Source organism: Salvia hispanica, chromosome 5 (genome assembly GCF_023119035.1).
Source record: "Salvia hispanica cultivar TCC Black 2014 chromosome 5, UniMelb_Shisp_WGS_1.0, whole genome shotgun sequence".
NCBI classification, from domain to species: Eukaryota; Viridiplantae; Streptophyta; class Magnoliopsida; order Lamiales; family Lamiaceae; genus Salvia; species Salvia hispanica.
The window spans coordinates 4135817-4157985 of NC_062969.1; the positions used below are offsets into that span (position 1 = coordinate 4135817).

Genomic DNA, 22169 nt, shown 5'->3' on the forward strand with positions numbered 1-22169 from the left:
TTTTTTAAAAAATTAAATTAAGAGGGCTTGCACAAATTTAGATCCACGAGCAGAATGTGTGTGGTTGGTTAGTCAGCCGAGTTCGTGCGAGCGAGTTATGGTGTTTCTGGCTTGATAAGTAAATTCAGCGCGAGCTAGTTATAGCGTTGTCGTTTTCAAGGTCGAACCTAACATTATAAATTTGTTGAAAATATAAAAATGAGAAGAAATATTAACTTTTTTGTAATAATGGCTTAAAACTTAAATGTTGTGATTTGGAGTTTTGGAAACTTTAAATCTATATAATTTTCTCAATTTAAATCAATTTTTATATTAAATTAAATAAATTTTACGAGAAATCTAACAACATCCTAATTTTAGATCCAAAAAATCGAATAATATTAATTTTTAATTAAAATTTATGGATGGTTCTGGATCACAATTCTATATGTACGCAATAGAATTTTTCTGTCACTACGCGTTATTAAAATTTCTATATTGTGTAGTAATTTGAGGCACTTTGCATTGTAATCTAAATCGCACACAATCAGGGTGGCATCTAAGGGTATAAATATAGTTGTAATATATTATATTCATTGAAAAAAATTAAAAGTTACTAAATCATTGCTACCATTTAACATAGTACCAAAATCCCACAAAGTTTCATATATTCGTGATCAAGTGCATAACTTAGTAAAAGTATTGATTCTATATAATGTGTATGCTATTTTTATAAGAACTCAAAATTTACTCATCACTGGATTTTGAACAACGACGATTGGTAAATTATCTTTATATTATTAAAATGAAAAGAAAAGGAATAAAATATGGGTATGATTGCGCCCCATTTGTTGGGGTATCGTTTGTACATTATGAAAGTGATTTGTAGGAGAATATTTATCCACCCAAATTATTTAATTTATTTTCATTTTTATTCAAAATCCAAAACCAGTGAAGGTATAAATGTCATTTGATAAATTTGTTAATGGGCCAGCTTGTCATGTGAGCGATATACTAGCCCATTATTTTTATCATTAAAGCCTAGTCTGAGCCCAGATAACTGAACATCTCTTATTTTAAAAAATTTTATTCTTTTTCTAATTAAGAGGCTCTTCTTTTTTCTTTGAATTAAATTTCTATTTTGGATAACCAAACATGAACATTCCCTATGTAGTAGAGGTTAGGTCTACACTATAATCTATATATACACATAACCATTTTGCTAAATGATTTGTGATCTAAATCCACATTCATCATTATCCACGGTGAATTCATAATATTATATGGCGAATGCATAATGTTTGATTGATTTTATTTTTTACATCAACTCATTTGAACCGCTCAATATATCCATATAGGTTTTGTGTTCGAAATACTGACATATTAATCATTTAACTCATATTAACGAAAACCAGTGGCAACCCTACATATAAGTTTGGAGTTATTGGAACCTCCAACAATTTTAGCTCTAGTTATTTATTATATGTATCCGAAAATTTCTATATTCTAGTTTTAATGCAAGTGGTCTAGGAATAGCTTATAGAATCATTTGATTCAAAGATTGAGTTATTTTTTTAGCTATTGATTTGTAGTTGTAATTTTCATTTTTCTTGTGTGGTGTGGACTCTAGTTTAAAATTTCTGCGTCAACCACTTGATAATAAGGAGTTAACAAGTTTCCATTTCTCTCTCTATAGGATTATATACATACCGTTCTGAATATTGGTATTAAAATATAATTTATATATTTGGACTCTGCTGAAATTATCAACTTGTTTATTCTCATGAATTGTGACGTACACGTTCATAGATACTATTTCTTATTTATTGAACATAGAATTTAATAACTTATCATCTACTGTATATTTTTAATTTTATCGGATAAAAAGCATGATGAGATTGATTCTAGTGATTTTAAGATTTGTATATTGTGACTTAACATAATTTCTTTTACTATTTTATACCTGTAATGGTAAAATTTGACTTAAAAATAAATTTTATATACTAATACTCTCCCCGTTAAAGTTAAGTCATTTTTCTTTTTGAAAAAATTCAAAACATTTATATATTCTTATTTTACTTTCTTCTTTTACTCTTAATTCTTAGAACTCGATAGTTTACTAGTGTCAAATGAGCTTGGGCTTGGAGTTGCTATTATACGTACAATAGAAAGAAAGCCATTTGATATTTGGATGTTGTACATTAAACCGTGATTACGAATCATGATATATATCTTGCAAATATGATCGATTGTTCGACTCGACTTACAACCACTATCATTTCATTTCATTCAATTATTTATCAGTTTAAGCTTCAAGGTGCTTCCCTATTATAATTCTTACAAAGCTTTAATAATGCATTGGTAGAAATTTATCATCAGAGAACTCTTCAATACCTCATGTGTTAAAGTCAACTCATGCAACTTAGTAAAATAGAGACGCACTCTAGGTAAAGAATATATTTATCTGCTAAGTACAGTAAAATACGTATAGACATATGGTATATGATAGATCGGTGACGCAATAATATCCAACATATTTGTATTCGTATAATCGTATTACTTCACAAATACGAAACCATTGCCTAACAAAAAGTTGTGACATTTTTATAATTTACCATATCAAATGCAAAATACGGCAAATGTATGTTCATATGATCGATGCAATGAATGAACTTGCCTCTTCGTCTTCCATGGAATCAAGTGTTTTGAGTATCCAATTTAGCAGGGTCGAATACCTGAATCGGATAACTGGATACTCGAAAATTGAAAGCTATTTTCATACTAGAACTTTTTTTGTGCCGCACGATTGAACAACCCTATTACTCCATATAATATTCCCAAAAAAAAAAAAAACAGTGACAAATTTGATAACAACAGAATATAAAAATTGGCATTTGATACGTCTCTATCCTGTATTGGAATCTCAATTCTCAACCCTGCAAATTTCCCATTAAAGGAATCTCCCCCTCTTTCCATTCTACCATCGCTGAATTTCCTCTCAATTTCTCAACACTGAAACCCTCCCATGCTCCATTCTCGGCTACAGAGATGATAGTCGTGATCAGCAGCCGATGCTCCCACACTTCACACATCACCGAGATCATCATAACCAGCTTCTTCCGCCATAAACTCGACTATATTTTACTCATTTAGTTGCTCATCCAATTTTACCAATCCCTAACTCTACTGATTTGACTGTGAAGATACCGGATAATATGGCAGGTTCCGCGGCGGATGCTCCGATTAAACCGAAGAAACGCAACTTTGATCGGTCTCTTCATTCAATTGCTGCAGAATCTTCTCTTGGTATGAGAATCCCCAAATATAGATTTCTGTTGCGTTGACTTTTACTCATAATATGTCCTCTTCATTTATATTCTCGAGTCATAACTAGTTCTACTTATATGAATTGAATTCATTCATCTTAGGTTTGTGAGATTATGGATCAACTCTGTGAATTTTGTTCTTATCTGTAATTCTTCTTTGTTGATCAAGTCTTCTAGGTTATGCCTTTCTTTTTGTTTGATTAAAGGATTTGTGCTTGTTTGATGTTTATTATGATCATTTGGTTTGGTATGGTTTTGCTCTTTAGACATGAATTAAAAGAATCCATCTGTTATAATGCTCTTGTATTTCTTCAGGCTCGGATACAATGCTCAACTTCGGAGCTGTTGATGGTGCAAAGAGATCCAGAAACATGGTTTACTCACCTTTTGATCAAGAAGAGTTTGGAGAGGATTACTTGGATGAGTATTTTAATCAGCAAGAAAAGAAGAGGCGCCTTACTGTCGACCAAGTCCAGTTTCTCGAGAGGAGTTTTGAGGCAGACAATAAACTTGAGCCGGACAGGAAGATTCAGCTTGCTAAAGAGCTGGGGTTGCAGCCTCGACAGATTGCTGTGTGGTTCCAAAATCGCAGGGCGCGATGGAAGACAAAGCAGCTAGAAACAGATTATGAAACATTTCATGCAAGATACACGACCCTGAAAACCGACTATGATAATCTTTTGAAGGAGAACGATAAATTAAAGGCAGAGGTGCTAAAGCAAAAACTTAAATTTGCTTCTTATTTTCTCTGAACTCTGGAATTTTCTCATGTCATCTTACTATCTTGTACCAGGTTCTTCGCCTCAAACAAAACGACCTTGGTGGAGATGCAATGAAAGTAAACTTACAATTACTCGACTGCAAAGGGCTCCCTGAAGTGATGATGCCTACAGAAGCCAATGTGCGCAAGATTTCTGACGATGAAGAGTCCAATGTGGCAGCCTTGGGTTTCAAGAATGAACAACAGAGCTCATCGAAGAGTGAAGTGAGTAATGCGGGCAGTCCGAGGTTGACTGATGGGATTAACTCTCCTCTGTTAGAATCTGGTGTTTCGTCTCATGCCTTTGATCGCGACTACTCAGATTCATCACAGATTGGAGAAGACAACTTACATGAAGAGCCTGATTATGTCTTTCCTCTGAATTCCTTTTACTATGAATTTCCCGTTGAAGATCGTGCCTTCAACTTCTGGTGAATATTGATCATCGTGGGTAACGTTTTTCACTACAATTACTTGTTTTTCATTTCAATCGTTTTACTATATTTGCAATTTGCAAAACTATGTTTATAGTCTCCTTGTGAGCTCAACTGTTTTGAGCTAGTCTTAAATTATAATGCAATAAAATAAGGAGATGTATTGTAAATCAGACAGTTGCACCGTTGCAACATCTTTGTTACTCCACTTTATTTCATGAGATTTTATTTTCTCAGATACTTTAGCCAAGAGTGGATTTATGCATTAATATTAGTTTCAATATTATGGCGAACTTAGGTTTTAGGATTAGTGTGTTGCCTTTTTTAATGGATAAATAAATAGATATTCTAAAGACAGCATCATACGATCAGGGTATATATAAGAGGTTTCTAGCACAATCGCATTGTGCACTCCCTTAACTCACAAAACTTTATGCAGGTGTGTAACTCACAGTAGGACACAACTATGCCCAAATACAAACACCAAAAAAATTGTTAAAAAATACTCCCAAACAAGGACATAGCCTAGCTGCTTCATTCAAGTGAGTATCTTTGGAAATAAAATAATTATCACATAGGACCCGACCTAATGAGAATGTACATAATCAGACATCATAACAATGTAACTGTGGTTGAATGCAGCAAGACCAACACAAGATTTCCAGCATGACAAAAAAAAAGTCCAATGTATGAAATTTGAGAATGTACATAATCAGACATCATAACAATGTAACTGTGGTTGAATGCAGCAAGACCAACACAAGATTTCCAGCATGACAAAAAAAAAGTCCAATGTATGAAATTTGAGAATGTACATAATCAGACATCATAACAATGTAACTGTGGTTGAATGCAGCAAGACCAACACAAGATTTCCAGCATGACAAAAAAAAAGTCCAATGTATGAAATTTGATGTAGACACGAAAAAATAGCAACCCTTCTAAGGGCATAGCAAATGCCGCAATAAAGAGTTCTTATCATGACTGAATCATAGAGAATTTGCCAAAAAGATCGTACTGGAACTAGAAGCTGCAGCTAACAAAATCCCGCATGAAGTGTAATTATATAATCTAAAGTGAATGCAAACCTTTCAAATCAGGAAAAAGTAGAAAGTTCAAAACTTGATCCAATCAACTAAGCAAAGAGTACCAAAACATTAATGTTGGTGAATGATAATAAAACATAATCCAAATCTAGATTTAATTAAATTAAAAGGTTACTACATAGAGAAACACATCACGTCTTCAAAGAGCATAATACATCAAAATTAAAAAACCAACCAAAAAATCCTTTGGTGGAGTATATGTTCTTCATTCTCCCTTTTTCCGGAAGGAGCAGCCCTCGGTAAGCCTGGCACGACCACCAGTAGGTTGGCACAGCACAGTCTGGCAATTGCCGCACACTACAACTGTCTGGGAGTGGCTGAACACAGTGGTTCTGCACATTCATACACATCCACAACAATCAATCACATTCTCACAAGCAAATAAATTCACACAGGCATCAATCAACTCAACAATTCAATTCAATTCAAATCAAGCAACAATTGATCCACAATTTCGAAAAATCAATGTATACTGTGTTCAGAAAATCCAAGAGATGAAAAGCAACTTACATATTGAAGCAACCCTGGCACTTGACATCCTACAAAAATTACAAACATCCAATTAAAAAAACATAACATAAAACAGCATTATAAAATTCAAATTAGCGAAAACGCATACCATGAAGAAAGAGTTGGGGGATTGCACGAGGCGCTTAAGCTTGTGCTTCCTTTTCTCAAGCTCAGCCGGAGGGTTTAGCAAATCCACATCATTAGATAGAACCTATCGATAAGCAGAAATTTCATCAAATAAGCGAAAATTCAATCGAAATCCGATAGAGGAATCAACAAGGAACGCGAAAATTTACCATCTTTGGTGAAACTGGGCGAGAATCGAGAGGCGCGAGAACTAGAGAAGAGAGGCGGAGTTTGAGACTACTCCGGGGATATGTAATGTAAGCTAGGGTTTGTGTTAGCAGTTGCCGACATATAATAAAATCTGGGCCTGTTTGTATTGGGCCAAATATTAGTCGTCATTATGGTAATCATATTTAAACAAACGTATTTTATTTGAATAGATTTATTCTTATAGTTACAAGTATTTATTTATTCTAAAAACTCTGGCTTATAGTTACAAGTATTTATGCTAAAACTCTGGCAATAGAGTAAATGGAAGATGTGCAAACATCTCATATGATAGGAATGGAATGGGAATGAGAATGGAGATGCATTTTCTTTGCATTTTCATTTTATTGACTAATTCATTCTATTGTACCAAGCATATTAATTAATAGAATAAAAATAAAAATCACAATCTCAATCTCAATGTTTAACTGGATGAGCAAATTTCCAAACTCTGAACATTATATTGAACCAAGGCATATGGATTTATCTTCTGATGTTAGTTGTGACATTGTGAGGAAGTTGTTTTCCTAAATACTATATTGATAGAATAATAAATTACTCTTAATTGAAAATTTTCAAATTAAATATTTAAGAGCAAAACAACACTTCCTTCCCCAATATGTAGATTCAATACAACTTTTGAATTTATTTCCCGCCATAACCAACCCCCCCAAATACACTTTTGTTATACACTTGATCGCATTTGCGATAAGGAAAAAAAATAGGTTTTGGAATTATGACAGTATTTACATCTAGAGAGATCAATCACACAAACTTCATCTTATGGTACATTTTCCACATGGTTTGATCGGTGGAAGGCACATCATCTTCTTCTGCGCCTCTTTCGTATGGGAACAACCAACACAAATAATTCCCAGAACTTGCAATAGTAGAGAGAGAGAGAGCAAAATCGACTCAAAATTTCAAGTTGTCTTTCAAGTAACACACCATCTCTTGCTGCATTAAAGATTAAACATATTAACAAATATGATCAAGAATTGAAATGAATTGTTTCAGCGGAAAGAGAGACTTACGATCAAACATAGGACAATGCATCCAGCAGCGCCAGGGAACAAGGCGTACCAAAAATTCAAATGGTGCAGCTTAGCTCCATCGATGAAGAGCAATGGCAGGCTTGCAGCTGCATTTCATGATAAAAATAAATTGTTAAACAAAGATCGGAGGATGGTTTGTAATTGTAGATAAGGCTTATGTGATTGCCTGGGGGATGGACGGAGCGGGTGAAGATCATGAAGGCCATGGCAGCAGCAAGGGCGGTGCTCCTAGCTAGCCAGCCCGGGCCTAATATGGAAAAGGCCAAGGCCCCTATTGCTGCACACCCGATCTGCGCCACAAACATATTGTACTTCTGCAATCCAAGCAAATGTCACACTTCAATTGCTTGTTTTTTTATACTTGCTAGTACAAATAATAATTGGAAGTTCATATAGAAGGCAGATAATGGTGATGCTTAATCTATGTTCTTTGAGTCCACCTTCTTCATTTTGGTAATGAGCCAAAATGACCAAAACCCTACTGATGAAACATATGGATATCGATCTCAACGAAGCAAATAAACGGAAACAAATGACGAATAGGTTTGAATAACATTAGGCCACCCCTTTCCCCCTGTAGCTACAAGAGTTTGTGCTTTGCATATTTTGCAAACACTAAAAAACAAGGAAAATCCAGTGTGTATGATCAAGTAGAGTGTAGTGTGTCCAAATAACTATTTTTGGAAGTCTTGCTGCATTATTGCATCCAATTCAGCAGATTCCACAACTTGGCTATTTAAAACATATAAGTAATATACAATTGCTCCATGCTTTTTTCGTCAAGTTACCCCAAAATTGAGGCTAGAAATAAATTTCATTTTGGATATTAAAATAGTGAAATAAGGTTGGAATAAATTATAAACACTAGAAGGCCTCATCCTAGATATCATGAAAGCATAATTTTTGGTTGAAGAAAAAGAATATACCCTAGCTCCGGGAGAAGCTGGCGTAGCGAAAAGAACGGCGCAGACGGCTCCGAGCGGCGCAATTGTAATGGAAACCCCTTTTGGTGCCAAAATCTGATCAATCTTACCCAACAACGCCATTGCAGCAAAAGCCCCTAAACAACTCACACCAATTATGCTTCAACAAAATCTGCATGTCTCCTGAATTCTGGTAGAGAGAGAAAAGAGAGAGAGAGCTAACCAGCAGAAGGCCAAATGATGTCACTGAGGGAAGGAGGTTTGGAGGTGTTTTCGGGAGCCCAATTCTCCCAGAGGGGAGCAGCGCCGACATTACTGGATGAAGCAATGTGAAACCTCCTTTTTGTGGAATTTAGAGGAGTGAGAGATCTAAAATCACATTTTGGGGGGCGGAGAGGAAATAAATGGAGGGATGGCAGCTGCGTTTGCGGCGCTAAAACCTGATTACAGAGGTGCGCGGCAGCCATCATTGGTCGATCTTGATTCCGGACAGATTATTTTTTTAAAACTCCCCAAATAAATATGTAGCTAGTGTGAGATTTTGAGAGAGAGACCGCTGAGAGAGGTTGAAAGGCATGTGAGTGATGGAGGTCTCTTCGAGATGTCCAAAGGGTAATCAATCATACATAACGATAACGCTGTGCGAGTGCGACGCCTCTTTCTTTTTTTATTTTATTCTATTCATGCAACCTTTTTTTAATACTCCATGCGCCGCATCATCATTTATACATTAATTCAATTTTAAAAAATTAGAATTATATTTTTATTTTTGTAATACAATATTTAATAAGATGTGTGATTCATTACCAAATAGTCAAAATAAAAATGTTAATTAATCACGAGCCAACAAAAAAAAAGGTTATGCCAGTAATTATGAATGGGGAGAGTATGATTTTATTATGTCTGTATGGTCATTTTCTTGAATAACAGATGGAACTATTGAGTGTGATAAAATTAAATAAATATTTATAATGCAGAGAAATAAACTGAAAAGAAAGGTGGTTAATATAATTAAATGATACTCCACATAGAATAATTTAATATTTTGTACGTATAATATTATTAGGTCTATGTTATGTGATTAGCGAGGTCACAGCACTACTTATTTTTTAAGTACATGAACCTCTAGCCTTGGATTTTTAAATTTAATGGTGTTTGTAATTCCAACATGGATGCAATACAACTTTATTATGTTTGTTTTATTATCCTATGTAGAGTTGCTTTAATAGCGGGACAAAATTCAACTTGACGCACTTGACAACTTGATAGCAAAGTTGAGTCAACTTCCGAATCGAATAAATGACGGTGCAATAATTTTTTCATATATTAATACAAAACCTTTTTTATACTATGAACATAAATTTAAAATTTAGATGAGCTTAATCTGAGATATTTTACTTTAGAGTTTAGACAATAACCAATATGTCGTTAGGTTAACTTTATTAATATGCACTTGGTACTCTTGATCCCATTTTTCGATGTTTCTCCCTTCACTTGTATGATCCCTTTTAATTTTTTTTGTTCGAATTTCATTATGTAATTTTTAATTAGGTATGATTATACATAATTAAGATATAGCACAACTTGCAGCATCTAATTTCAGTTTCATGTTATAATTGCTTTTCCATAATTATGACACGTAATTTATATTATAATATTTTTATTCCAAAATGATATTAATAAAATTATAATTTTTTTTATTTATTTTGGTTCCTTTATAAAATTAGTCATATTTATTTATGGATTTTTTTTACTACTATTTTCTAAAAAGGCTATTTTAAAAAGTCATATAGTTATACCTTACGAAATGCGTATTAGAACTCTTATTGTTCACTAATAAACTGTTTTTTGTAGCCAGACATGATAAATTTATAATTTCAACTTTACTAGTGGAGTATAATAAATATGACATGTTTGAGAGACAGAGGAGATGGTCCAAATAGGAAAATATGAACCTTGTAATTGGGCTATACTCCATATCCAAAATGGTTGGGAGCATATTAATTACAGGCCCAAACAGTTGAGTCCGCAAATAAACTATTCGAACGCCCATATATGGGTTGATCGGATGAGCCCATATGTTAGTTTTTAAAAATTGGAGTATAAAATTTGGGTAAATTTGATATTTTTCAATAATTTTGAAAGTGGTTTTAAGAATTACAGTTTTGTGCACATTCTCCAACTTAAATATAATCGAAAATCTCAGCAAATTTTGATCCTATGTGGCTAGCCGTGAAATCTGCATGGCTTAGTATGAGTTATACATAAAACGATAGTCATTTTGACACACTAATTCTTGAATTCGGCGATGAATTTTATGTATCTAATAGAATAAAATACACTTTGTAGATCTATCGGATTTGAAGAAAGACTCGCCGTTAAAAGTTGACATCAATCTTAAAGTTTATATAGTTTTTAAGCCACTTTCAAAGTTTGCGAAAAATTATTGAATTCGCTCAATGTTTATGATATTTAGAGCATCCACAATGGCTTTAGGTCAGCCATAGGCTGGCCACTCTCTCTCCCTGCCACGTCATCAGCACTAAAAATCTACCTGCCACATCATCATTTTAATCAAATAGGCTAGCCGCAATAAAAATAATTCAAAAAAAACTACATTTACCGAATTAAATTTACGATAAATTACCGAATTAAATTTATGAGACATATACGGGAAAATTCATTCATTTCATTTAAATAAAAAAAGGTACATAGATAAAAAAAAAAGTACATAATAAAAAAAAATCGGGCTTCCACACACGAGCCCGCCTCTCTCTACTCTTCATCCCTCCTCATCGCCGTCGCCGCCATCCTCGCCGCCGTTGCCGCTGCCTCCCGGGACCTCCACATCGGTGGCATCTGAGCCCGCGTCTAAGCCCCCCATTTGTGCCCTCGCGGCATCCAAATCGACCTCGCATGCTCTCGAGCATCGAGTGAAGAAACCTCTTCTCCGTGGGTCAGTTGTGGCCCTCCAATTTTGGAAGACCTTGTACATTTGTTCCCGCGTTTTTTGACGCGAGAATAAGGTGTACGCGGGTGGGGGTGCTGACTGGACCTCCTGAGGCGATAGGGGGAAAGATACCCTCGCTGCCCGTTGCACCCGCTTTTGGCCAACCGGGCGAGTGCGGCGAACAAACGATGGAGGGGACGGAAACATTAATTAATGGACATTTATATCTTAAGCGCGAGAAATAAATAATAAACAAAGTGGAAACCCGAATTACTTGTAATTTCGGATTTGGATGGGGAGAGTTCAATATTACTTCTGTAGTGGCTGCTCGTAATATTCCAATATAAGCTTGTATTAAATTGTGGGTTCAATTTAATTAGTAAAAAGCTAATTGGGGGAGCCCATATCCAAAACCTTCCATAGATCCCTGTCTGGGTCCAAAAGGAACTTAATATAAACAGGAGAATAAAGGAGACAGAAATCATAATTTTTTTTTCAATAGCAAAATTTCGTCTCCCTCTACCTAGAGGAGTTCGAATTTCTCTCCTAATTGGAGAAGGATTTCTTCGTCTTCTTTATTCAAGTCCTAGTATTTTGATAAGATCAGCCCACCCCGATATCGAGATACAGTTCGGGAACCAGAGAGAAGATCCGTGGTCTAATATTGAAGATCATCGTGGAGAAGGCGCGAGCAATCGTCGATTCTTTGGTGAATCAAATCGATAACCCTAAACCGTAGAAATCATGTTTAGGGTTTATATTTTCTAAGCATGAATTATTTGCGTTCTAGCATGCAATTATCTGTTTAACATGTGAATTGATTAATCGCATAATCGGTCAAATAGATCCTACGTCTCGATTTATTTGTTTTGTACAAGTCTTCCGCTGTGCAAGGGGCACCAAACCCCATCAGATATATGACTAATACTAATAATAACGGGTATTATCGGAACTAACGGGTATATCCGCGCGGGTAGTGGGTATATCCGCTACCCGCAAAATTCTAAAACATTCTAACCGATCCCGACCAGTTTCCCGATATCGTGGGGTAGCGGGTACCCGATATTCGGCGGGTAGCGGGTCGAGATGGGAATTACCCATTACCCGCTACCCATTTTGCCACCCCTAGACACAACTACTCCCTCCGTCCTCGATTCAGAGTCACACTTTCCTTTTCGGTCCGTCCCCAATTAAGAGTCACACTTTATATTTACTATAAAAAGTAAGTAAGCCTCACATTCCACTAACTCAATTTACTCACATTTTATTATAAAATCAATATAAAAAAATGGGTTTCACATTCCACTATTTTTTTCAACCAACTTTTCTTTACATTTCTTAAAACTCGTGCCCGATCAAAGTGTGACTTTTAATCGGGGACGAAGAGAGTATTTTGGAACGATGGGAATATTTATATTGACATATGAATTTCGCTAATTGAGCGTCATCATTATATGCATATGATATCTTAACTAGATGGAATCTAGCTTATAGGTGGACTTTCAAAAACGTGTTGATGACTTGATGGCTTGGTGCTATAATTGGTAAGAGTATCTCTCATAGAAGTAACAAATTCGAAAACAATCTTCTTTAATTTCTTATCAACGTTACTATCATAGCAAGAATTACCATATGTACCGACTAGTGGAGGAGAATGACTGATCCAAATAAAAACAACTTATGAAGGCGAAATACGATCCGATTTGAACTAGTAACACTACAATTAACTACGTCTAGAATTATCAACTCGCGCTCTATTTGCTATTGATGTTGAATATCATACGTGCTAAGTTTTTCTTTTTCTAAGACATTTCTTATGTTGATCGATAGCCAAAAAACTAACGCTTGTCCCAACAATCAGTGGCACTAAGTAATACTCCCTCCGTCCCCTAAAAGTTGAGACAAAACTTTTGAGCACGGAGATTAAGAATTTATATTAAATAAATAGGAGAGATGAAAAAAGTAGGAAAGATAAGAGAGAGTAGAGTAAATGATGGAATAAAATAAGAGTGATTAGATGTTTTGTCTTTAGTTAAAAAAGGAAATGACTCAACTTTGTTGGGACGGACTAAAAAGGAATACGACTCAACTTTTATGGGACGGAGGGAGTAGTAGCTAAAATAATTTAATCTATTAACATAAATAAAGATCGAACCATTGACCTTATGCTTAAACGATGAGATATTGGACCACCACATTAACCATCATAAGATTTTAATAGAATTGATTTAAAAGTGCCACGTTTGACTGAACGTATAGACAGTTAATTCTATATAGCCATTTTGTACTTCTGAATTGGAAAATTGTAGGACGACAAATTAGATTAGTGAAAATAACTCCAACATAAAAAAAGAGGGAAAATAGCTCAATCTTAATGTTAAGTAGTAGCTTAGGTTTAAGTAAAAATTGCCAATTATAGTTTATTAACTTCACCGTATATCTGTCGTATATCAGTTAGGTATCTAGATTCGCCTTCATCTTTTATCACCAATTCGAATTAAGTTTTTAACTACGTTAATAATAATTATATACACGTAATTTATATTAATAGAATTAAACAGCAAAACTAAAAACACAATAAAAATGGTGAAGAACTGTACTACTGCCCAGAAAGAACTAAGTATCATAATAAGATAAGGAAAAAAGTGATTATAGTATTTAATACACCAACATGATTTTTAATTAGTGTGATTCGAAAAATAATTGCTACACCTAAAACAATGTTATCTCATCTCATGACTTTTGATACATCAACATGATTTAACAATGAATTGGGATTTTAGAAAATGCGCAAGAAAACACAGCACTCAGGGTGTCTCCACCGTCGCCTTTTCCATTCGCCAGTCACGGACGGGCGACCTGACGGGCGCCATAGTGGGCGGGACGGCCGCCCACGCCCGTCCCGTGTGCCCCTGCGATGGCCTCGCCCCTCCCGTCGACGTCCTACTTGACGGACGCCACTGTGGCGTGGGTCGGACGTCCCACCGATTTTTTATTTTTAAAAAAAAAAAAAAACTCTATAAATAAGGCTCGTGTCGAAATTTTAATTTCGTAAATTTTAATTTTAATTGTGAATTTATTAATTTTATTGCGAGAAGTCCTAGTGGGAAGTCCTAGTGCAGTGGGAAGGGCTAGTGATGTGGCGGTGGAATGGGAAGGGCTAGTGCGACGTGGCATGCGTGGAGGTCCTAGTGGGAGGGGCTAGTGGAGGTTCGTGATATTGGTATGTAATATCACGAAACTTTCAAAAAGTTGGGTTTTTCCCACAAACTTTAAAATTGGCAAATAATATCACGAACTTTACCCCTGGTTTGTTTTTTCCCACCAATGAAAAAATTCCCACAAATAATATTATGATACAAATTTGTTTTCGTACTTTCTCGACAAAAATTTTGAAAGCTTCAAGTTTTTCAATCTTTGAAGATAGTTTTTCTTGAAGCACACCCTACAAAATTGTTCTTCAATCTATTAATATAACATGAATTTTTTTCATTCGTGGGAAAAAACAAACTAGGGTAAAGTTCGTGATATTATTTGCCAATTTTAAAGTTCGTGGGAAAAATCCAACTTTTTGAAAGTTTCGTGATATTACATGCCAATATCCCAAACCAATAATTAATTAATTAGTGAAATTGGTAAACGTGATATCTATGGCGTTGTCTATGATCACACAAAGTCCAACCAATAGACAGCTCGGCGGCGACTTGGACCATGGTATAGTTAATGTGAAAAAATCCAATAATTAATTGATATAATCATATAAAAAGTGGTTAATCATTGTTATCAGGACTACAAAGCGTACAAATGACAAATTGAATTAATCTCGTAATGGGTTCGAGTTTAATGTACTCTTTCTTTCTTTGTTTTTATTTTTATATATTCCATAAAAATAGAGACAATCTAGGATATATCTCATTAATACACATCATCTCCGAAAATTAATATTATAGCTTCAAACTTAAAAAAAAAAAAAAGGTCGTATTTTGGTTCTTTGTACATAATATAGGTATTCATTGAAATATTTCTAATAATACAGGTATTCATTGAAATATTTCTAATATTAAGTTTGAAATGATAGGGTTGTAATTTGATATATGTTATATGAATTTAAAGTTTTGAGATTTCTTTTAAAAGTTAGTTATAACTAAACATATAGTTAATTGACATTAATACCCCTATTGATATTTTTTGGAATTAATCCTATGGCTTTATTGACGTTTTTCGTTGATCGTATTGACATTTAGGGATTAATGATCTAAGCCTTTAATTTAAATATCTATTGACTATTATTTAGTTGTAGTTAGCAATTAAGTTATGAGTTAGCAATATAACACTCCCCTGGTGAATATAGCGTATATATTTGATATATGTAGATTATAAATTGCTTCATATTTCTAACTTTTTCTTTAATTGTTAACTTGTTAACTCATTAATGCAATGTACTAAAAATATCAATATAATCACGTTAAAATGTCAACACAAATTTGTATTGATATTTTAATATACTGTGTTGACATTTTAAAGATCAATATCAACACAATATATTAAAATATTAACTAAGTTTATTTCATTGTGTTGACATTTTTAATACACTGCATTGATGAGATAACAGAGTTAGCAATTTAAAAAAGTTAGCAACGGATCACACTTCCATAGATTATAAGTGTGCATAACCCTTTTCTTCATGAGGTCTTTTGAAAGTGACTCAAAAATAAGTCCATCCGAATTTGATTCAACATGGACAATAGCAGAATATATGCGGTCGACGATCTTAATAAATGGTAACAGAGCCTAGGTGGCTTTATATCAGGCCCCGGGCCCAAGATGACTCAAGTTCGAATCGGGCCCGTATTGTCTCGATGTGTCGATTGCGTTCCCGATGTGGGTCGGACTTAGATGAGCTCCAGTTAGGATCGAGCCCTAGGCCTAGGATGACTCAAGTTCGAGTCAGGTCCATAATATCTCGATACGTCGATTGCGTTCCAAATGTAATCGTTATAGAATTGCAAACTCATATCTTTAAGAGGGTGAGTGATCAATTTCTAATTCTCCCTCCTTTTCATAATATGAGTCATATTTGTAGTGGGTATGAGTTTTAAGAAATGTAAATAATAGTGAGTTGAAAAAGTTAGTAAGATATATAGTTTCTTTTTATATATTGGTCGTATAATAAAATGTGAATGAAGTGACTCTGTGAAAGATAACTCCTATGAAACTAATAAAAATAGCAAAATGTGATTTTTTATTGTGAGAGGAGTAATATACATCGTTCCATGTATAAAATAATAAAGCGATCATTAATCAACATAGATGAATCAAATAATATAGAGGTGTTTGAGTACTCGTGCACATCTTCATTTCGCATTGGATATATGCAAATCTGGCTCACAGCACACTTTTCTAGAGTGATAATACTGTGATAGTCAAAGTCTATAACTAATTATTACAATGTCTATCTCTTTGTATTGGTATACATTAGAATTATCACTTATCTTAATGGATTTTCATGGTGCAGGCCACAAACAAAGCAGTGAGATTCATCATTTTATGATTTTATCCTTTGAACAAGAAGTGAGTATTATCCTTAGAGTGACACGTGGCAGCTCTTGAACCGTGAGAATAGTAATGCACCAAAAAAAAAGCCACAATTAATTACTCCCTCCGTCCTGGCTAAGATGACAAATTGCTTAGCCGGCACGGAATTTTATAAGTTATTAGTTAAAGTGTTTAATGAGAGAGAGAAAGTGGATATAAGTATTAAAGTAGAGAGATTAAGAAATATGTATATTTTAATAGGAGTGGGAAAAAATGATTGAGTGTATTAATTGGAAAGAGAAAGATACCAAGAAAGGAAATGTGTCATCTTAATTGGGACAAACTAAAAAGGAAAATGTGTCATCTTAAGCGTGACGGAGTGAGTAGTAAATACTCCATATGAGTATAAAATAATTATTCTCATCAATCACAAAAATAATCCAATTCTTTTTTTTATTTATCTATCAAAATTAATCTTATTTTTTTTAATGTAAATTTTATCATCATTTTTCAATTAATTTATTAATCTATACAATATATAAAAGAGAAGTTTTGGAAGTATTTAGGGAAATAAAGAGAAATTTGGGGGTATTTAAAGAAACACTCTTTTAAAATAGATATTATTATTTATAGGGAACATCTTTTTTGGTCCACGAACTTTGCCAAAGTATCATTTTAGGTCCGTGAACTTTGAAAATATCATTTATATATATCAGGTGATTATAAAAAAAAAATTATTACGTCATAATTCCGACGCCCACTCGCGGGCCGGCGAGTGGGCGTCACTCCATGCTCCAGCGCGCGCCACGTGGGCACGCGCGTCGTCTCGCCGGTACACGTCGCGAGACAAGATCTCTCGTCTCGTTGAGACGAGACGAGCTTCGCAACGCTGTCTTGATGCTGGCTCGTCTCGTCAAGACGAGACCGAGCCAGTATCGAGTCAGCGGTGCGGATGCTCTTATTACTCATATTGTTATTGACTCTAATTTTATTTAATTAATTTAAAATTAAAAATTGATATTTTAAAAATATATTAATCCGGGTAAAAATTGACTTTTGCACATTAATTTTGGGCGACTTTTTGGAATACTCGCAAGTATCCGCCGAACACCAGCTCGTGGATTAATTAAGAAATTGTACTTCAATTAAAAGTAAACCACCACTTATTTTTAATTGACTGTCACATTAATTTTGTGTGATTTTTTGGAACTCTTTAAAGATCTTGGGGCGCATAAGCTCGCGGATTAATTAAGAAATTGTACTTCAATTAAAATTTAACCCCGTTTATAGTTAATTGACTTTTTAACATTAATACATACCAGGTGATTTTTTTGGAAGACTTTATTGGGTACATCTGCTCGTGAATTAATTAAGAAAATGTAATTCGATTGAAAGTCGACCATAAATAATTTCTTAATCCTTACTCATATGAGTCGACCCCGACTTATTAGTTATAGGGGAATCATTTACAAACTGAGTTGCGTTTTCATAGTTAGCAATGAGCGAGTAATTAAGAACAGTGATTTTTCCACTTTTTGACATAACCAAGATACTACTACTAGTATTTAATCACTTAGAACTCCAAACATTTATCGTTAGCACTGATTATTCCCTAAAACTACAAAAACGAGTCAAATAAAATGTGTTCAAACTCTGTGCTCTACTAAATTTGTCGTTCTCTACAAATTGCAGCCTATGCATGTAGTACTATGTGTATATGAATTACACACACATGATGTATAGCCAACCAATCTCTATCTTAAACCTTACTACTACATAATTTCCACACTACATGTTCAAATTTACCAAAAACGACCTCCAATCAAAGAGGAAGACATAGAAAGTGTGAACATATTTTACGTGACACAAATCATCCAATCTCTTTATATACACACAACCTCACACTTATAATCTCCATCTCCAGTTGCAAAAGAGATCCAAAATTTGAGCTTTTCTCACCACAACAATGGAGAATCCTGAGAAAATTGAGGCCCCCAAAACCAAAAAAGAACCAAACTACAGAGGAGTGAGAGCCATGCCTTTTGTCATAGGTACAAAATCTCTTGCAAATTATGAATCAAGAATTTTTTGAAAATTAATTCATGGTTGTTTATTGGTAGGTAACGAGACATTTGAGAAGCTTGGAACAATTGGGACATCTTCAAATCTTCTAGTCTACCTCACCACCGTCTTCAACATGAAATCCATCACCGCCACCAACGTCATCAACATCTTCAACGGCACCTGCAACTTCGGCACATTGCTCGGCGCCTTCCTCTCCGACACCTACCTCGGCCGCTACAAAACCCTCGGCCTCGCCTCCATCTCCTCCTTCCTGGTACATTTATTTATTTATTTTACTTCAATTAAAATATCAGTTATAGTTATTTTTTATAGACTGAGATTTACCGTGATTTACCATTGACAGGGCATGCTGGTCCTGACAATGACAGCGACGTTCCCGAGCCTGCACCCGCCAAAATGCGGGAGCGGCGGCGCGTGCGTGGAGGCTTCGATGGGACAGATGGCGTTCCTTTTAACGGCGTTTGTGTTCCTTGTCATCGGGGCGAGTGGGATCCGGCCGTGCAACCTAGCGTTCGGGGCGGACCAGTTCAACCCGAACACGGAATCGGGCAAACAGGGCATCAACAGCTTCTTCAACTGGTACTACTTCACCTTCACGTTCGCGATGATGGTGTCTCTCACCGTCATCGTGTACGTGCAGGCCAGCATCAGCTGGGCCATCGGCCTCGCCATCCCCGCCTTCCTCATGTTCCTCTCGTGCGCCTTCTTCTTCGTCGGTACGAGGATCTACGTCATGATCCTCCCGCTGGGGAGCCCCATCACCAGCGTCGTTCAGACGCTGGTGGTCGCTTTTAAGAAGAGGAAGCTGCAGCTGCCGTCGCAACCACTTAATTCTCTCTTCGTTTACCACAATCCCGATTCCATCAACTCCAGACTCCCTTATACCGAACAATTCAGGTATTTTATCTTATTTCTGTTAGGATAGTCGACTGCACAGTTTGTTTGTTTGATGTTGGTAACCCAAAAATTTGAAATTACTTTTATATGTATCAAATTAGGTGGTTGAATAAAGCAGCAATCATAACAGAAAATGACAAAATCAATGAAGATGGATCAGCAGCAGATCCGTGGAATCTTTGCAGTGTACAGCAAGTGGAGGAGATCAAATGCGTGATCAGAGTGGTCCCCATTTGGGTCTCCGGCATGTTATACTACGTCGTTTTAGTCCAAACTCAGACATATCTAGTCTTCCAAGCCCTCCAAACCGACCGCCGCCTAGGCCGCGGCAGCTTCAAAATCCCGGCCGCCACCTACAACATCTTCACCATGATCAGCCTCACCATCTGGATCCCGGTCTGGGACCGCCTCCTCGTCCCCCTCCTCCGCCGCCTGACCGGGAAGCAAGAGGGGATCACGATGCTGCAGAGGATCGGGTTCGGAATATTCCTCGCGGCCCTGACCATGCTGCTGTCGGGCGCGGTGGAGGCCCACAGGAGGACTGTGGCCCTCACGCGCCCCACACTGGGCGTGGAGGCCCGGCGCGGCGCGGTGTCGGCCATGTCAGGGTACTGGCTGACGCCGCAGCTGGCGCTGACCGGGGTGTCGGAGGCGTTCGCGGTGATAGGCCAGATTGAACTCTTCTACAAGCAGTTCCCGGAGAACATGAGGAGCTTCGCGGGCTCCTTTTTGTTCTGCGGGTTTGCTATATCGAGCTACTTCACGAGCTTTCTCGTGTCGCTCGTGCACAACACGACCCGTGTTGGCGCGTCCGGGAATTGGCTTGCGGAGGATTTGAATGAAGGGAGGTTGGACTATTTTTACTACCTTGTTGCGGGGTTGGAGTTTTTGAATTTGGTGTATTTTTTGGTTTGTGCTAAGTGGTATAGGTACAAGACTAGTGATGATACAAGTGATGGTAAAATGGAGGTGCCTATGGAGAAGATTGATGCTCAAAAATCAGTTTAGTTAGATTTAGGTTTTTGAATAAATTGTTGTTGGTGTGGAAATACGATAGTTGAGTTCAAATACTATAATTTAAGGTGGTAATTCTTCTTTGAAATATAGTCTTGCTTTTATGACTACTAAATCAAAAGATACTATAGTGCATGAGAGATTGATTGAGACAATAGAATCGGATAGAAACATCAAGTACTTTAATTGAATATTTCAATGTTCCTTGCATTTTTAGAATTGAAGTTGATTGTGAAACGGACTTTCTGGGTGTGGGTTTACTTACGGCATGAATACGTTATTCGAATAATTATGAGTCTAATTGATGGAAATAGATTATATAACGTCATACATGATATATGTATAGTGTTAGGTTAGAATAAAATCACAAATGGTATCAACGTAAACGTCTCTAAACTAGCTACTCCAATTATTTCATTTATTAGAATAAATGAAAAAGGCCCATATTTTCTAGAAGAGATTTTATGAGGTGAAGTTCATTTCAAAATAATGATTCGTTTGTATTTTCTATCATAAGTTACAGAAAATAGAATAATTAATTACGTGGGTAAAAGGTAGTTGTTGATAATAAAATAAAACTAAATGCATATTGATAGAAAGGTATCAATATAACAATATATTTTTTCAACAACAACCGTTTATCCTTTTTTACTTGTTCAAACACTTAGATATTCGACATGGTTCTTTCATGTTATAGCATTGAATAAGAATTGGTACTGTATTTACAATCCATCCATATATGTTTTTTTTTTCATAATTTTCTTTTTTGTGTATTTAAGCATTTATATTTTTGACATGAAAATTTAAGTCTTCCTTAGTACGTATTCTTAAATCAAGTTCGTAGGGAGTACTAGAATTGACAGTGACATAAATATATATCGACGTTATAACTAACCAGGTACATTAAAAATGTGACCACGACAAATGTCTAAAAAAAAGAAATAGAACATGATCCAATTAATTGCTCAAACCATTTAGCTCCACATCCATATTTCTTTATTATGGCACATGGTGTGAATGCACATGTGTTTTGATTAAAATTGATCTAACAAATTGTATGGCGTTTTTTTGTATAAAGATTTATCATAATTGAGATAAAAGAGTGTGGGGGAGAGACCACTTTAATTTCTTTTGTAAGTAGCCCCCATCTATTATTTCATGGATCAGAGAATACCTTGTTCCAATTCAACAAGCCTCTTTTTAGTTACATTTCAAATGATTGAAGTAGACAGAATTTAAATTCACACATAGAAAGCTCTTAT

General features: G+C 35.6%; 4 protein-coding genes across 4 annotated transcripts; 2 read left to right on the forward strand and 2 right to left on the reverse strand.

Moving 5' to 3' along the window:
- The first annotated feature begins 2896 nt into the window (after positions 1 to 2896).
- On the forward strand, positions 2897 to 4735 carry LOC125187465 (homeobox-leucine zipper protein HAT5-like). The gene is made up of 3 exons (XM_048084064.1): positions 2897 to 3285; positions 3621 to 4015; positions 4099 to 4735. The coding sequence occupies exons 1-3, from the start codon at positions 3195 to 3197 to the stop codon at positions 4498 to 4500; spliced, it is 888 nt and encodes a 295-aa protein (XP_047940021.1). The 5' UTR covers positions 2897 to 3194; the 3' UTR covers positions 4501 to 4735.
- A 941-nt stretch (positions 4736 to 5676) lies between these two features.
- Positions 5677 to 6549, reverse strand: LOC125187466 (40S ribosomal protein S27-2-like). The gene is made up of 4 exons (XM_048084065.1): positions 6412 to 6549; positions 6225 to 6326; positions 6116 to 6144; positions 5677 to 5937 (listed from the first exon to the last, which is right to left on the reverse strand). Exons 1-4 carry the CDS (start codon positions 6412 to 6414, stop codon positions 5811 to 5813), a joined length of 261 nt encoding a protein of 86 aa, XP_047940022.1. The 5' UTR covers positions 6415 to 6549; the 3' UTR covers positions 5677 to 5810.
- Positions 6550 to 7035: 486 nt separating this feature from the next.
- Positions 7036 to 8994, reverse strand: LOC125187363. The gene is made up of 5 exons (XM_048083943.1): positions 8650 to 8994; positions 8430 to 8563; positions 7670 to 7817; positions 7483 to 7589; positions 7036 to 7405 (listed from the first exon to the last, which is right to left on the reverse strand). Exons 1-5 carry the CDS (start codon positions 8894 to 8896, stop codon positions 7364 to 7366), a joined length of 678 nt encoding a protein of 225 aa, XP_047939900.1. The 5' UTR covers positions 8897 to 8994; the 3' UTR covers positions 7036 to 7363.
- Positions 8995 to 18709: 9715 nt separating this feature from the next.
- On the forward strand, positions 18710 to 20995 carry LOC125188901 (protein NRT1/ PTR FAMILY 2.11-like). The gene is made up of 4 exons (XM_048085995.1): positions 18710 to 18962; positions 19032 to 19249; positions 19340 to 19893; positions 19995 to 20995. Exons 1-4 carry the CDS (start codon positions 18878 to 18880, stop codon positions 20899 to 20901), a joined length of 1764 nt encoding a protein of 587 aa, XP_047941952.1. The 5' UTR covers positions 18710 to 18877; the 3' UTR covers positions 20902 to 20995.
- The last annotated feature ends 1174 nt before the right edge of the window (positions 20996 to 22169 follow it).

Excerpts from the sequence above, each read along its gene's own strand:
- LOC125187363 (XM_048083943.1), bottom strand. The coding sequence starts at position 8,896 with ATGATGGCTGCCGCGCACCTCTGTAATCAGGTTTTAGCGCCGCAAACG. Across the intron at positions 8,564-8,649 it reads CATCATTTGGCCTTCTGCTG|GGGCTTTTGCTGCAATGGCG; the intron begins GTTAGCTCTCTC and ends TGAGTTGTTTAG. Across the intron at positions 7,818-8,429 it reads CAGCTTCTCCCGGAGCTAGG|AAGTACAATATGTTTGTGGC; the intron begins GTATATTCTTTT and ends CTTGGATTGCAG.
- LOC125188901 (XM_048085995.1), top strand. The coding sequence starts at position 18,878 with ATGGAGAATCCTGAGAAAATTGAGGCCCCCAAAACCAAAAAAGAACCA. Across the intron at positions 18,963-19,031 it reads AGCCATGCCTTTTGTCATAG|GTAACGAGACATTTGAGAAG; the intron begins GTACAAAATCTC and ends GTTTATTGGTAG. Across the intron at positions 19,894-19,994 it reads CCTTATACCGAACAATTCAG|GTGGTTGAATAAAGCAGCAA; the intron begins GTATTTTATCTT and ends GTATCAAATTAG.
- LOC125187465 (XM_048084064.1), top strand. The coding sequence starts at position 3,195 with ATGGCAGGTTCCGCGGCGGATGCTCCGATTAAACCGAAGAAACGCAAC. Across the intron at positions 3,286-3,620 it reads TGCTGCAGAATCTTCTCTTG|GCTCGGATACAATGCTCAAC; the intron begins GTATGAGAATCC and ends GTATTTCTTCAG. Across the intron at positions 4,016-4,098 it reads ACGATAAATTAAAGGCAGAG|GTTCTTCGCCTCAAACAAAA; the intron begins GTGCTAAAGCAA and ends ATCTTGTACCAG.
- LOC125187466 (XM_048084065.1), bottom strand. Across the intron at positions 6,145-6,224 it reads CCCCCAACTCTTTCTTCATG|GATGTCAAGTGCCAGGGTTG; the intron begins GTATGCGTTTTC and ends TAATTTTTGTAG. Across the intron at positions 5,938-6,115 it reads TGCCAGGGTTGCTTCAATAT|AACCACTGTGTTCAGCCACT; the intron begins GTAAGTTGCTTT and ends ATGAATGTGCAG.